The sequence below is a fragment of the Neolamprologus brichardi genome, chromosome 3, assembly GCF_056152115.1.
Source record: "Neolamprologus brichardi isolate AB-2024 chromosome 3, ASM5615211v1, whole genome shotgun sequence".
Lineage (NCBI taxonomy): Eukaryota > Metazoa > Chordata > Actinopteri > Cichliformes > Cichlidae > Neolamprologus > Neolamprologus brichardi.
In genome coordinates, this window is record NC_142106.1 from 12,955,454 (window position 1) to 12,972,458 (window position 17,005).

General features: G+C 39.8%; 1 protein-coding gene and 1 long non-coding RNA gene across 2 annotated transcripts; one reads left to right on the forward strand and one right to left on the reverse strand.

The window, feature by feature from the left end:
* Positions 1 to 2,388: 2,388 nt before the first annotated feature.
* Positions 2,389 to 11,481, reverse strand: LOC148103540 (uncharacterized). The gene is made up of 3 exons (XR_015718591.1): positions 11,323 to 11,481; positions 5,073 to 5,432; positions 2,389 to 3,009 (listed from the first exon to the last, which is right to left on the reverse strand). It is a non-coding gene; the product is annotated as an uncharacterized LOC148103540 (long non-coding RNA).
* Positions 9,140 to 16,468, forward strand: LOC102778957 (ICOS ligand-like). Its single transcript, XM_087838845.1, has 3 exons — positions 9,140 to 9,224; positions 14,927 to 15,280; positions 15,519 to 16,468. Exons 1-3 carry the CDS (start codon positions 9,155 to 9,157, stop codon positions 15,710 to 15,712), a joined length of 618 nt encoding a protein of 205 aa, XP_087694971.1. The 5' UTR covers positions 9,140 to 9,154; the 3' UTR covers positions 15,713 to 16,468.
* The last annotated feature ends 537 nt before the right edge of the window (positions 16,469 to 17,005 follow it).

A 17,005-nucleotide genomic window follows, 5' to 3' on the forward strand; every position in this document is an offset into this window, starting at 1 on the left:
GAATTAAGTTCACAAGTTAACATTATGATTGAATTGATGATTTATCAATGATAAATCAAAGTTTTACTAATATTACAAGATAATAAAAACGGTCTGCTATAAAAACTGCAGAATGAAACTTTGTGTTTTTGTCACTGTGCACAAAACTGTAGTTTTGTACACTAGTGACACAAAACCCTATAGGCTAATTTATTATGTATGTTTTAAGTTGAGCATTTACACACGTTTGGCCCAGATATTTTTTAGGTTCTCTATTTTAATTCATTAGTAGTAGTAGTACACATAGGCACATCCCAAAACATTGCATATTTCTGAGCATAAGAACAAAAACAACAAATATGCAGCTGTTCAAAGGTGTTTGCAAATTTATTTATTTTTTTAAATCCTTTCAAATTGTGTTTTTGTTTGATTTCTAACACTGGGAGCTAAACACACGTTGTTCTGTTTGCACTGAGATATGTTTAGACTTTGTTCTTTATCAAGAATTTATCGCTTTGTTGTTCGTCTGAATTCTGTGGTTCCTTAACAGATTTTAACAGGTCTGTGGTCACGTTTGTGTGATTCAACCAGCATAAACCAGAGAGCAGTTGTCTCTGTTCCTCACTCTGATTGGCTGATGTTGAAGTGACCGCTTCCTCTCTTCTCATCTTTCAGACCAGGAAACCATCACGGCTCAGTCAGGACAGATGAACGTCACCCAGCCACTTCGAGCTCCAAACAACAACATCATAATAATTGAAGAGTGGTCCAGAGCTGACCTATATAAATCTGCCCCTAAGTACTGGAATGGACACTTTTTTCCACAAGAGCAGCATCCATCTTTTGAGAACCAGGTGGATCTGGAGTTGTCGTGGCAGTTTTTGGCGATGGTGTTTGTCCTGTGGGTGTTGGTGAAGTTGGTGACGATGCCATCAAAGCATTTTTTCGTTTTGGTGGAGTTGATGGTGTCAGCAGTGGTGTTGAAGGAGGTATTGCTGTTGTTTGTGGAGTTGGTGTTTGAATCTACAGAAACATAAACAACAGAAGCAGGGTTTATACCAGCCTCCAGCACCTCAACTGACCCTTTTCTTTCAACGACTCTACTGCCTCCTCCCCCTGTGCCATTCATCAGGAGACACCTACCCACAGCCTACACTGCAGTTTAGACACAGTAAAACCACCTTTCACTGTTAATTCGTCTTCTGGGTATGGTTTTGGGGACCAGGGCGCCCCTGTACCCCCAGACCAGGACGTAACACCAGTCTGTGGCAGGGCTAACACATCGACACAGAGAAACATTCGCACTCACCACTGACTGCATGTATTTGAACTGTGGGGCCAGGAGAGAAACCTTGCAAACACGAGGAGAACATGCAAACTCCACACAGAAAGAACCCGGCCTGATGGTGGAATTGAACTCAGGAACTTCTTACATACAGTTCATGCAGTTTTAAGGAGATTGTGGTTGATGGGTTTAGATTTTATTATTGTCATTTGTATTAGGAAATATTTAACCATATATGCTTAGAGGTGTATAATCAATTGTGTAGTGATAGGATGTGTGATCTTTAGCAGGCTGCAAAGGCTTGGTGTGCATTCCAGAGTGTTCTGGAATCCACACCTACATCCTGGGAGCATGGGAAGAGGTCGTACATTGTTTTGTTTTACGGTGGGATTAACGTAGTTATATCTGTTTTAGTCTAAGTGCCTTTTGAAAGTAAAAAAGACCAAATTCAGTACTAGGAAGGAGTACCTAATAATGTGGCCAATGAGTGTATATGATTGTAATGAAATAAAACTTGTTTGTATATTTTTGTGGTGTTCAGTGTCAGTGAAAACATGTGACAGATTTTCTTGTAAAGAGCTGAGCACTCCTGATCCTGTGTGAAGTGAAAACATTAAACCTTCAGTGCTGCAGACTCAGAGGTGGGCAGCCTGTTGTTGCACTTTAATGTCAGTAGATGGCAGCACAGACCACTTCATCTTGGCTGCATCAAATTACAAACTCACTTCCTCATTAAAGAATAAAACTTGAAAAAAAATAATGCCTTTAAAATGAATACCACCTAAACTATCGTCTGCTTTGAGTTGACGTCACACCTGTTACCTGTCACGCTGTCATATTTCTGGTAGCAGTGGTCACTTCTGGTGAAAACAACCCACCTGCAGCCCTGACTGCTGCCAGAGCTGCAACAAGCATCAGTAAACGTTTTACAGTCTCATGAATTTGGTGGTTGGTAAAAGCTGCTCAGAGACACACACGTTGTTTTACATGTGAGCGACATCCTGATTTCAAATCTGTGGGTCAGTGAAGAGAATCACTGATGGACATGCGCAGTGGAGGGTGCTCTAACATAAACGTGTGACTGTGTTGAAAACAATTTCACTCAGAAAGTAAAACCCGACACATTGTAGATGAAGGCTGTTTATTAATGGAGTAAATGATCTCCATCATGTTACAAAACACATTTGTACCTGTGAAAAATAGTGAAAAATATACATTTATGAGATATTAATCTTATAAATCTTACAAACCATCTATAAATGTGTTAATATTCAGATTTTAAATGTTTATTTTTATCTTCATTGTCTCTCACAGTGACACAGACAGCTGTGACATCAAACAGTGATTCATTCCTCTGTGAACTTTAAATAAACACAATAAAGAGATTGTATTTGACTCCTTCTTTCACTTCAGTCTGACTTTATGAAAACCTGCTGCTGAGCACTTGAGTTATAAAGCAGAGGTTAAATGGTGATAATAAGTCAGTAATAATGCAATAAGAGCCATCCTGTAGATGCAGACTGAGTTTAGTCCAAGGATATAAAATGTGTTACCATCAACCTTGTAACTGTCTGATAATCAGACGTCTCTGATTAGTTATTGACTTATTTGAGTGATTTCCTTTCTGACAACGATCGTCCGAGTCTCCAGGACGTCTCAGGGAGCTGCTGTGTGGACCAGTTAGAGAGCAGCAGCTGGATTCCAGTGGTTGGACTGGTGGACGACATTTGGCTCTGGTAGAAACTCTGCACACACAAACACACAGGAGGAAAAGAGAAGCACAAAGCAGAGCCTCTCTGTTCTCTTTATATACAGCAACTACCGCCCCTCCCCATTTCTCTCTCTCCCTCCTGCTCCGTTCCCTTTGCTACTGCAGGTGTAACTACCGCCCATCCCCCCTTTCTCTCTCTCCCCCTCCTGCTGTAACTACCGCCCCTCCCCCCTTTCTCTCTCTCCCCCTCCTGCTGTAACTACCGCCCCTCCCCCTTTCTCTCTCTCCCCCTCCTGCTGTCACTACCGCCCCTCCCCCATTTCACTCTCTGACTCCTGCTCTGTTCCTGCCCTACTGACAGTGCAACTACCGCCCTCCCCCCTTTCTCTCTCTAACTCCTGCTCTTTTCCTGCCCTACTGCAAGTGTAACTACCTCCCCTCCCCCCTTTCTCTCTCTCCCCCTCCTGCTGTAACTACCTCCCCTCCCCCCTTTCTCTCTCTCCCCCTCCTGCTGTAACTACCTCCCCTCCCCCCTTTCTCTCTCTCCCCCTCCTGCTGTAACTACCGCCCCTCCCCCCTTTCTCTCTCTAACTCCTGCTCTGTTCCTGCCCTACTGAGAGTGTAAAACTCGAGGTACAAAAGTAATGTGACCAAAACTCAGATACTTGCTTTCAATTATTGGCCGTCTGAAGAGGTTAAAATAAGTTTAAACTGAACTGGACTGCAAAACAAATAAGATACCTGGATGTAACTGTGACTAAACAATTGAGTGACCTTAATAAAACAAACAATGATGGACTGACCACTCAAATTAAACATGATCTAAACCAATGGTCAACTCTTACACTAGACTTTAGTGCAAGAGTCACAACAATAAAAATGAGTATCCTCCCACAGCTATTGTACCTTTCCCAATACCTGCCAGTTAAGATCTCAGTGGAAAAATTCAACAACTGTGATAGGCTCATCTCTAGATTTGTATGGAACGGTCAAAGGCCTAGAATAAAATATTCGAAATTAATACTGTCTGGGAAGCAAGGTGGTGTGAGACTCTTAATCTAAACGATTATTACTATGCAGCCTAAACCAGACCAGCGATAAAGTGGAGTGATCAGAACTTTAAATGGAAAGATATTGAAGTAAAATTACAGGATGTCCCAGTCCCAACTTAAGAAAACTTTCCTATAACATCCCACACTCTAGAGATGTGGTTTCGGCCGAGTTAAACAAAGTAAGTTGGAAAGAGAGGTTAAGACTTTAAACTGGGCTGATTATGATGTTGGTGTTGTACCAAGTGGACACGACTCAGGATCCAGGAAGTGGGAACAAAAGGAATAACAGTGATTTGTACAATAATGAAAGATGGCCATTTGAAGTGAGAAGTGGAGATTATATGGCACCAAGGGAAAATGAATGAACGAACAAAACATTTAAGGTTTATGTCTCTAACTTTGTATATCCATATATATGCATGTAGGAAAAGTGTGTATATGTGCTGGAGAATATACGCTGCTGGTAGTTGATTATAATTGGCACCCACATCTTTTATTCACATTAGTTATGTTTGTTGATTTCTCCTGAAATGTCTGTTTAAACTGTGACATAAACTATTAATAAAAACTACAGTGTCAAAAAAAAGAAGAAAAAAACAATAAATGTATATAAAGTGCTTTAAATACTCAGGTAAAGTAGAAAAGCAATAAGAACCAGTTCGTTTAACAATCCTACTATTGCTACATTACATAAATATTGGCAGGCTGCCAAAGAGCTGTGAAAAAGAAGCAACTTCCTGTTTCAAGCAGAAACTGTGTCCACACTAACTCTTCCCCATTTTGTCTTCACCTCCATATTGTGTTGACTCTACACTTCAATGCAGTAAATTTATTTCATGGCTAAATTTTTTATGCACGTGTCTCTTTTGTTTACAATCAGTAGCATTAAAGATCCACAGTTATACAAACTTATTATAAAACAATAATTACAATTTATCCTAAAATGTAACCAAACATTAAACATTAACATCTTTAGAAACAAACATCAACAACCAGGAAGCAGCTTCACCTCTGATCACACACACACTCAACTCTACTCACTCACCTGGAGGAACAACAACACTCAGGGAGACGATGCTGATGGGGTCATTCTTCAAAAGGGCTCTCTCCCCCCGGCTTGTTCCTCTCCTGAAGACACGATACTTGTATTTCTCAGCATCTGCAGCTGTGACATCGTTCAGAATCAAAGACACGTCTCCATCCTTCATCTGTCTGTCCTGCAGATCCACCCGATTATTAAAAGATGGATGCTGGTCGTCTGGATCAAACTGCTTGTCTCAGTACTAAAGGACACGTTCATCTTCCAGGTCAGCTCTTCTTCACTCTATAACTATGAAGTTGTTGTTTGGAGCTCGACATGTCAGAAAGACGTCCTGTGCAGACTCAGCTGGGACGACTTTCTAGTCTGAAAGAGTGAAAGAAACACAGCAGAGAGGCTATGAAGGTCAAAGTGCAGTTACTCATTTTTACAGCAGCGATAATTAAAAGAAGCTACAAACAGAGACATGTAGTCACTTAAGCAGAGATCTGAGTATTGCTAGAGACCCATGGTACTCGTCTCCTTATATCTTTGCCCCACCGGAGATGTGAACTCAGGAAGGGCAATGAAGACAGAAGTCGAGAAAACAGGATCAACAAAACAAGACATCAGTGAATCACCATGTTGGATCATGTCAGTATTTTAAAGTAAGTGGCGTCTCAGATTAACGGGCTACAGTCAAAGTGTGTAAAACAAACGGTGGTGAATGGAGCAGCTACAAAGCTCACTTTTCTTCAGGTCAGAGTTTGTGGATCAGGAGCTTTATGAAGGTTTTAATGGTCATTACAGGAACTGTAATGAAAGAAACTGTAATGACAGAAACTGTAATGAGTGAAAGAAAACTGTAGAAGCAATTACACGTTGAATCTGGTAGTTGGGGTTGTTAGCTAAGATACCGTCATTAAGAAGCGGCACAACTAATATATCTACGCGAGCTAATTTACGATGTGAGCCGCTAGCGTGGCCATTTATTTTTTAATGCACCTTCTCAGATTAATTCACTGCGTGTCGTGCCATCAGTTAACGCTCCGCGTGCCGTGCCCAGGGTTGCCGACCCCTGTTTTAAACCATTTTAGCCTTGAGTGTCCTGTCAAATACAACAGACATTAAAGAGATAAGAAATAGATGCTTTTAAAAAATAAAATCTATTATGTATAATTACAAACATACTAGTTAGTATACACCCATATTGCAAATAACTCTAAAAACTGTCATCCTACTATATCTCCAATAGTAGGATGTCTGTCTCAGCTACCACAGGGCAAGAGGTGGGCCAGTGCCATCCTCTGGGGGTTAGGGTCCATCTAATGCACACCATACAGTGCAATTGTTCACCCTTTTGCACACCCTATACAGAGAAAACAAAGCTTTACAGTTTATAGTGAAAAATGTCAATTATACATATTTAACCTCTGTAATAGTCTAAATATTTATTATTGAGCCATTTGTACATAATAGAGCTTTTTCTTTTATTTAGTAACTTTGTAATTTATTGTATTGAATTTAGTTCAGTCTGTTATGTGACAAACTTTAGAGAGTTACGTCTGTGAAGGTTCTCAGTCATCCAGGTCATCGTAGTCAAAGGAGCTTGCAAAGAAAAGCGTCTGGACTTCTTTAAGTCTTTAACTTAAAGAAGACTATTTATTCACATACAAGGCAGAGAAAATTTTGCCACTGTCACAGAGTGGACACCAGAGTTGTTGTTGTTTTTGTTTGTATTATTAGTAAGTGTGCAATAAGTTTACCAAAAAAATTTGCATTTATCCTGGTGCTAGTGACTTTCAGCTGTCAGCCCTACTCTGTTCCCTCCAAAACTCGCAAATAACAGCCAGTTATTACTGAAAAGAATCTGATAAAAAACAACTTTTAAATAACTATTCTTTTTCATAAATACACAGTAATACATATTAGATATGACTGAATAGCATGCAATGTTAAAACAAATATAAGGTTGCAGTCAAAACTATTTCTTGAATATCTGACTTCCTGATAAATAGTAATTAACTTAACTACACTCTCATATCTGTGCTGGTGGACGTTGGTTACTGGCCTGGTAGCCTGGCTGCCCCTGGGTGGGTGCTGGCTGGGCCTTGGGGGCTTGGGTCCATGTTGTTGTGTCGCTGGGGCTGTGGGTGCAGGGGACCTCTGGTGCATCAGCCCAACTAGGGGGCTCTCTAACTGGTGGAGAGGTTGTTACATCTTTGCAGGTGGTCTCCTCTCTACAGGAACTCACTCTGCAGGTGGGGGAGAGATAGAGAATGAACTCAACCTGGGTGTCTATTGTCTTGTGTAGTTTGGGAGATGATTGGATGATGGGGTGGGTGCAGTTTTCTCTGCAGTGGAGTTGGGTGGGCTGCCCCGGACTCTGTGGGGCTGGGCGGTGCTGCTGCTGTGGGCCCCGGTCCGGATGGGCCTGGGCCCCCTTGCCCTGGTGGGTTCCAGAGTGTGGGGGTGCCTACTGGGGTCAGCGGAGGAGCTTCCCTCCCCATCCGCAGCTGCCTCCCTCTTCCCGCTCTACCACACCCACCCACACATGCAGACCTTGGGGTGCTGGTATGTCACCAGGGTGCAGGGGAGGCACTCCCCCTCTGTCCCCTTCTGGCCGCCTGTGCCTCAATTTTATTCTGCAACCTAGACCTTGGGGCCTTGGGGGTGGGCACGTTTTACAGCATCCAGAGGATGGTCGGTGTATTCCAACCCACCTCTGGCGCTGGTGCCCTACCCTCAATTTTAAATGCACATAGACACTAAGGGTTTTCGGGAGGAGCCGTGCTGCTCCCTGATAGGAAGCAGGAACCATGCTCTCCTGTGTTTTAAATGCACTTTAGAACAGCACACAGCAACACTACATATGAGTGGGCGTAGGGAGGTTTGGGGTCTTCACTCACCCCGGTTCTGTTAACCGTCAGGGCTGGGGGGCTGGGAGGAGGTGCTGGCCGTCAGATTGGGGTCTGGGATGCGGGGCCTCCCTGCTACTGCAGATAAGGAGGTGGTCCGCTTGCCTCCACCCCAGAGAGAAGGGTTACATCTTCTGGGTCTAGGTGCAGCTTGCCCCTCTGGGGGCGGGGGTACCTGGACCTGGGATATAGAGTATGTTTGGGGAGTGGGACTGTCTGTGCAGTGTCTATTTGTGTCTGTCTACACGTTGGGTGAGTGCCGAGTATTTGGTTGTGTATATGGGGTGGGAATGCACGTTTGTGTCCGTGTGCGCCTGTTCGTCTGTGTCCATATGTCAGGTTGGGTCTTAGACTCGACCTCTCTGGGTACATCTCAGGCCCTCCTAAGTACGGAGGCCTATCTCCCCTCTCCACACTCTCTGCCGGTGGCTGATGCCCTCAGACGTTGGTGTGTTGGTAGTTCTTGTCGACTGGGGCTGGGCGCTCATGCATGTACCAGCTCATATTTAGTATCTACTGTTATCTACTGCTAGCTAGTTTATTGTGATGGTGCTGTATTTATTATGTTGCTCTTTTTTGTTTGCTTTCTCTTCTGTTTTTTTTTTCTCCATACAGGTGATCCAGGTGTTTTGTTTGTTTCTCTTTCTTTCTTCCCCCCTTTCTCACCGTCTCTTCTCCCCTCTGTTTTTCTTTCTCTCCCTCTCTTTCTTTCATTCTTTCTCCCTGTCCTATCCCCCAGTCATGTCTGTCCCGTCTGTAGCAACCGAAAATAAAATAAAAATAAATACATAATTATAATAAAGGTCAATCAAATGGCATCTTTCTTGGCCTTGAGACAACAATTCTGATGGCTAAAGAGCCAAACAGGACAAAAAAATAAATAAATAAATAAATAAATAAATAAATAAATAAAAAAAAATATATATATATATATATATATATATATATATATATATATATATATATATATATATATATATATATATATATATATATATATTATTATTATATTTTGATTTATTATTTTATTATTACAAATTTTAAAACGGCCGGTTTTGTCACATTCCACTCACACATTCAAGTCCCTTTTTTAAACACCTCCCTTGACACACCTGTACACCACCCCCTTGGTATAAAAGATCTTTTTACACCTCTATACAGTTCAGAAGACTCTAATGAAAAAACTACGAGATGGATCCTGGACAATTCTGCGGGATCTGTGCGACGCTCTTTACCTATTTTATTCTTTTGGTGTCTGCAGGTAAGCCTTAACTTCCAAGTTAAATGTCTTTTCTTTTTTTTTTTAAGTTAAATGTCTTTTGGAAAAACTAAGCAAAATAGTTTATGCGTCATCAAACGGTGTCATTGCGAGTATTACCTTACTATTGAATTTAACTACCTTTAATGTCACTGTAGATACAAGACACATCGTGAATAATAATCTCAAATCCTGAGTGGCGTCGCTAGCATTAGCATTAGCGCCTGGAAGTTACTTTAACTAAGCTCGCCGACAAGATCGAAAAAAATCTGCATAAGATTTATTTTATTTTTCTTGGGGGGGGGGGTTCAAGATCAGGAGAATGTTTGGCTACAACATCGCTTTCCACACCATTCATTATGATAAATACAGACCCGATCTACTCCTGTTCCTGACGAGGCCTACTAGCGCAAGCGAGCGAGCGAGCGACTTAACTCTCCAGCTAAGATTTTCTCTTAGCTATGCAGCTAACGAACTTGTCAACAGTGGTGATTGTTATTGGTGTCTGGATGGTAACGTTAGCATCGCTCTTAAAAGAATAACCCTTTTTGTCATTGTACACGTCCAACCAAATTGTGGATGCTCCACACCAACTGTGCCGGAATAGGATATAATAGTAAACAGCAGGACTAAATGACAAACAGGAGAAATCTATACAATCAAGGCTACCATCAGTCACCTGCGGCCTCACACTAACTGGTTTCATATCGTAAAAAGTGGATTTTAATCAGAAAACTTAAAGTCGGCACTTCAAAACACACTTGAAACTATTTGAACTCTATTAAAACTTGTCCTGTGGAAGCACACCCACAACTACAGGACTCCTTTGGACATCAGAGCCTGGCTGAATACGCAGTCTTGTTTGTCCAAGTGCTGTGTTGATAACATCACCTCAATTCTTTGCCATTCACATTCAATGTAGAATGACATTTGAGACAGTAGGTGGTGCCATTGTCCCATTTATTGGAAACCTGCACCCTTGTAACTATACACAGTGGACATGAATCGCTAGCTGTATTAAGGCTAGGTTGGTTACACCATTGAGCCCTGCTCTAAAAATGCGATTGATTTAACATTGTGAAGCTGGATTTAATAAATAAATGTTTGTGCCAGTCAGAATATGAGGTGACGGGGTTGGTTGGTTGGTAAGATGCAACATGCAAAGAGCTGAAGTGAATTTGAGAGTTAAAAACAAGTCGTCCACGGCTACCACAAACGGTGCTTTTCATGCGGTGAACACTGCGCTCTTCGAGCTCACTTGACAACCAATCACCAGTCGGCAGGTCGCTTACACAATCTGAGCACGACTCCTGCGGCGCCTGTTCGCGGAAGGATACATTATATCAATTCTGGTACACTTCTAAGAAAGTGTCGACTGGTCCAAATCTAAGAAAAGTCAAACTAAAAAGCACTAAAGGGGGTTGCTTTTGTACTGCCACTGGCTGCAAAAACCAAGCATATACTGGCCACTTTCTGGCTTTTTGTCTTGATTTTAACTGCTATGGGAAACTACCTCCTAACTTATATCGTAACCGCCCATTAGTTCACAGTATTCGGGAAATGCAAGTCGGGTCATGTCGAAGGTATTAGTGAAGTTTCAGATGTGTCCCAAAGCGATTTCCGATGTTTCTCTTATGTCTAATATTGCATATATAGCTGTATATTTTCAACATTGACTGTAATGAACAAGATTAATGAAAAGGTTAGATATAAAATAAAGAAATTACCTGTTTTCGAAGTGTTATAACTCCGTAATTGTACCAATATTACAATCATCCGAGTCCTTTTGGTTAATTAAAATATGCTTACAGGACTGTGATGGTATATTTCTTAGCCAGATCTCTCTGGAAAGTCACATTTTTAATGTCCATAAGACTTCAATCATATAACATCCCAAATTATCAGAATATAAAATTCTTGCAGCACAATCCGTCGGTGTAGGCCTCTCCTGACAGAGGATTATCACTGTAGAACAACACAGCGTTAAATACACGTACACCATTTTGTCCAAACAATGACGTTAGCTACAGACTGGAAATAAACCTGCGAGAGACTACCGCCGCCATAAATCGTCATCTACATATGTCCGTGTTTTACTTACCCCAACACGCAGAGGCTGTAACGCTGATTCGCGAGTTAAAAATAGTTTCAAACTTCAAAGTTAAGTCATAGTCGTCTTCGAGTACTGGATATCCCAAGTCTTTTTTCTCCTTTATCCATTAATGACCGACATGAAGCCAAAAGGGCTTCTTCACCGAGAGTTTATAAGGGGTGTGGACGAGTAGATTCCATGGGCGGAGCATGTTGGAGCATACTTAGCTAACTAGGCCGCACAGCGCAGTGTGCTGACTGAAGGATAAGAAACAACAATGTAATTATTAAGTTTAGACAAGATCTCATGGTTGTGGACTGGAAGGAGGTTTAAGTTATTAAGGTAAATGTTGCATACGGAGCATTTTTAAATACTTATTTGGCCTTGTATGGTCAACATTGTCCATTGGTACCATTTAAATATAAGAAAAAGAATTTGAAATCTTGGATAACTAAGGGGCTAGCAAATGCATGTAATAAGAAAAATAATTTATATAATGATAAAACATAGAACAAAGAATGTGGAAATGTAATATAAAGTTTATAAAAAATAAGCTGGTATTAATATTGAGGAAAGCCAAGAAAGAGTTTGTAGTAAACTTTTTCATGAAAATAAAAAGAATATTAAGGGCATTTGGAATATTTTCAAAGAAGTATTGGGTAATTAGAACACACTTTTAAATCTGCCTAATTATTTTGATAAGAATAATCAAGTTGTTGATGACATGGACAAAGTGGTAAATGCATGTAATTCCTTTTTGTAAATGTTGGACCTAATTTAGCAAACTTAGCCAGAATATAAGGAAGCCTGGAAAGGTGAAAGTAGAGTGGTTAAATCTACATTCTTAGCAGATATTACTGTAAAAGAAATTATAATTAATTAAATAGCAATTGTTGAAAAATTCAAAACAAAAGACATCTACTGATTGTGATGGTTTAGATATGGTTATAGTTAAAAAGACATTAGATTGTGTAATTATTCCTCTTTGCTATATTCTTAATCTCTAGTTACATTCGGGTGTATTTCCTGATCAAATAAAAGTGGCAAAAGTGATACCCCTATATAAATCAGGAGATAAGCGTAGTTCTAACAACTACAGGCCAGTGTCTCTTTGTCACAGTTCTCGAAAGTGCTTGAAAAACTTTTTGCACAAAGACTTGATAGTTTTATTGAAAAAAAAACAACAACTATTAATTGAAAAGCATTATGGATTTCGTAAAAATAGATCAATGGCATTAGCATTGATGACATTTATTGAAGATATTTCATCTGCAACTCATAATAATAAATACACTGTTGGAATATTTGTTGATTTACAAAAAAAGCTTTTGATATGCTGCGAGAGGAGTTGCACTTTAGTTACACTGAATTGTTAAGGAGTTATTTAGTTATTTAGAAAATAGGTTGCAGTATGTACATTATATTATTTTATTTTATTTATTTAGGTAACACCTCAGAAAGAGTTAAGATTGTATGTGGCGTTCCTCAAGGTTCTATTTTGGGACCTAAACCTTTTATTTTATATATCAATGATATATACGACATATCAAAAATGTTCAATTTAACAAAAATGTTAAATACAAATTTTTATTGCTCAGGGGAGAATTTTAAAGATTTGGTTGAAATTATGGTTTCTGAGATGGGAATATTTAAAAAAGTGGTTTGATGTAAACAAATTATCTTTTGAATCTGACAAAAACAAAATTCATGATATTTGGTAATCGTTTAAAGGAAGAAGAAGTAATTATGTGCGTTAATTGAGTATTGATTGAAAGAGTTAATGAATTCTGTTTTTTTGGGTGTAATAGTGGATGAAAAGTTAACGTGAAAATCTCATATTGAGTATATTAGAAAAAAGATGCTCAAAACATTTATATTTTAGGAAATGTTAGAGATTGATTAGACTACGACGCAATGCGCATTTTATACTTGTCATTGTTTTTCTCCTATCTCAGTTATTGTGTGGAAATTTGAATACACATGCGAATTAAAAAAAAACAAAAAACAATACAATGTAATACAATACAGTTTTATTTATGTAGCACATAACCCAAAGGCACACCAAAGTGCTTCACAATAGAGAAACAACATAAAACCTGTACGGAAGAAAGTGATGCGAATGATTCATAATGTTAAATATAGAGAACAAATAAATTGTTTATAAAATCAAAACTATTGAAATGAGAAGATTTAGTGAAACTATGGACATTAGTAATTATGTTTAAGGCTAAAAATAATATATTGCCTCTCAAGTTACAAAGATTATTGATGTATGTGATTGGGAGGTGAAAGCAGCAGAATGAAATATCGTTTTAAGCATCAGTTCACTAGGACTACACAAAGATTAATGAGTCTAACAGTTATGGGTACACAATTGTAGAACTCTCTTCAGTATAATATTAAGAGCTGTACAAATTTACATTGTTTTAAAAAGTGTTACATGTTTAAAACGAGAAATCAATATGAAGAATATGAAAGAAATTTTAGTTAACTGAAGAATGGAAAAAAGCTTTCTTCTTATTTTATTTACTTTTTTTTCTCTATGTTATTATGTGGTGTGGTATATTGCTGATTGCGATTTGGTTGTTTGGTCTGCGCTATGATCTGTAGACACAGTAAATGCTAGTGTGTTCCTTGGTTAATAGTGCCCACTTGTAATATTAGTTGGAATGTAGATGTGGGCAGGGTTTAATAGGAATATTTTCACCTTCCTGCTCCTTTTCACTCATGGTTGCAGTGTTATATCAAGGGAGAGCATGGTTTGTGTGTATGAAAGGATAAAGCTGTTGAAACTGTTAAAACCAAGTGTGAAATAAATAAATTACCGTAAATTAAATATAATTTGGCTCAGATTTGATTGAATATAATACTTGTTTGACTGTGAAAGACTGTGTGATTAGTTAAACGAGTAGATGTGCTACAGACTAAATTATTATATTATCTCTGTCCTGGGTTTTAACTCATCCATTCAGATTTAGCAATTTGATGATGCATCCACCTTAACTGTTAAAAAGTATCAGTATCGGTAAATACAGGGCCAGTATTGGCGATACTGGCCCTGTATTTACTTGGTAAGGGATCAATAACAAATCTTGCAGTGCCACACAGTGCCGAGGACAGCATGCTCAGGATACAAGCTCCCTGGAGCTAGGCAGCTCGGTTCAGCAGCAGCGGGAGAACTTGCTCTCCCTGCTTATCCAACAGCTCATTTATAAAGTTTCAATGCACACAGTATTTGCAGTCATGTTGTATGAACTTGTGTTCACAGACAGCCTGTGCAGGCTCTTCATTAGTATAAGGTTCAGTGGGCCTGGTGTATAAACTAGAGGTTCATATAGGTTCATGGACTTGTAGGTCTCATGGTGAAATCAGGAGGAAGAACTCTCGGGAATGTCAGTCTTCTTAAAACAACCTGGGCAAGTTCATCTCATGTTCACAGAAGTGACAGTTTTTTATAGCTTATTTTTATTAATCGGTGCACTTGTTCTAACAGGTTTATGCAGGTTGAATCAAGTGAACCTGATGGACCAGTGGTCTCTCTCTGATTGGCTGCTGTAGAAGTGAACAGTTTAAACTTTGACCTTTAACCTCTTTGTGTTGTTTCCTCTTTCAGGCCAGAAAACCATCACAGCCGAGTCCGGACAGAACGTCACTCTCCCATGCCAAGCTCCACACAACAACATCATAGTTGTAGAGTGGAGCAGAGCTGACCTGGAGTCAGAATATGTCATTTTGTACCGAGATGGTCACTTTGTTCCAGACAACCAGCATCCATCTTTTAAGAACCGGGTGGATCTGCAGGACAGACAGATGAAGGATGGAGACGTGTCTTTGATTCTGAAGAATGTGACGATTAATGATGCTGAAACATACGAGTGTCGTGTCTTCATGAGAGGAGCAAACCGCAGGAAGAGAGCTCATCTGAAGACAAAGCCCATGAGCACAGTCAGCTTAAATGTTTCTCCAGGTGAGTGAGTAGAGTTGAGTGTGTGTGTGATCAGAGGTGAAGCTGCTTCCTGGTTGTTGATCTTTGTTTCTAAAGATGTTGTTGATGAGACTTTGTAGAAAGCAGCTGGTCTGAGTGATGTGATCAGAGTGCAGTAGATAATGTCTGACAGCAGTTTGAAGAGGAAATGGATTCTGTTCTGTTCTTCACTCATCACCTACCTGACAGCTGACACCTCACACCTGTTTCTCACCTGCAGGTCAGCCAGGAGGACACACAGAGGATGGAGGGAAGGAGGATAGAGGGAAGGAGGATGGATATGTTGGACTGATCGTTGGTTTGGTAGTTTCTGCTGTGCTTCTTCTTGCTGTTGTTGGTGTTTTGATCTACAAAAAATGTAAACCACAGGAGCAGGCTTCATACGAGCCTCCAGTTGAACTTCAGCCTGTTTGAAATGTTTCAGCTTCTCAGAGGTCACACTGAGCACTCAGGATAAAGACAGTTGTGGTTTTCCAATCATGTAAGTGAAACATGTGCAGACTCAAATGTCACACATGTTATTAAGAAGTGCCAAAAAGAGATTTATAATTATTTTTACATTTTCTTCTTCTTTGGTGTAAAATGTCGACAAACATTCCAGGAAACATTTTCAGGTTTTATGTTTAAACGTACATCATCGAGTGTCGACCAGCTGCTGAGCTAACATCTCTTTAACTTTTACTTTAACCTCCTGAGACTCAAACTCTTTCATGGTATTTTTAATTTCTCTGTGATATTTGGGCTGATTGGGACCTGATGAATGTGAAAACAAAGAATTACCAGATTTTATTTTTTTTAATCTGATTTTTGTTTCTAAGAAAAATGAGATCCACATATGAGGACATTTATTTTAAATTTCATAGAACATGTCAGTATAATGTCCTCGTACGTGGATTCAGACCCTTGTAGAGTAAAATTCTGTATTTTGTTCTAGACGACCCAAAATGTGATGTCCACATGTGTGGATGTGTTACAGGCCCAGCTGTAGAGGGCGCAGCCAGATTACGATCCTGTAAAACAGGAGAGAGAGTGAACACAGGAACCACGCTGCTGGTCGCCTGGTCAGTCTTACCAGAACCACAAGCTCACAGCAGCTGTGCGCACAACTCAGTCCCCACAGCACTCTGCTGCCCTCTGCTGTCCAGAGTGAAATGACCTCCTATCATATCAGGTCCCATCAGGTTAAGATCAAACTACCTGCTGCTTCTGTCATGTTTATATCAGAGGAGCTTCTGATTATATACAGCTTTAAGCGCTGAACGCACTTCTTAACTTTGTTATTGTTCTGTATTTAATATATTTATTTCTAATGCACGTTACAATAGTGGATGATGAGGCTTCATGTTTGTTTTTAATGTAACTTTCTGACCTGTTGACTCGGTTCATCAGTTTTCACAACTTTCTGTTTCTCATGTTTTTACTGTAAAAGTGCCTTCAGATGGTGGTTGTTGTTTCCTGCTGCTTCATGAATAATCCTGCAGTGAAACTGAATCTGAGCTGGACCCAAACAAACCTCACTGAGCTGATGTGTGAACTGGATCTAAGCAAGAATCAAACTGCATTAAAAACCTGACAGAAAACCTGCTCACTGACTTTCTCTCACTTTGACTCTGAAACTGTACATGAGACAACATTTAGACATTAACTGTCATTATATAACAAGTTTGTCCAGCTGTAGTCTCTGGATGCTACGAACAGAAAACAGAA

What these genes read in the sequence shown, in the direction of transcription:
- LOC102778957 (XM_087838845.1), top strand. Translation starts at nt 9,155, where the DNA reads ATGGATCCTGGACAATTCTGCGGGATCTGTGCGACGCTCTTTACCTAT. An exon ending in TATTCTTTTGGTGTCTGCAG is followed by an intron (nt 9,225 to 14,926) that starts GTAAGCCTTAAC and finishes TTCCTCTTTCAG; the next exon opens with GCCAGAAAACCATCACAGCC. An exon ending in CAGCTTAAATGTTTCTCCAG is followed by an intron (nt 15,281 to 15,518) that starts GTGAGTGAGTAG and finishes TCTCACCTGCAG; the next exon opens with GTCAGCCAGGAGGACACACA.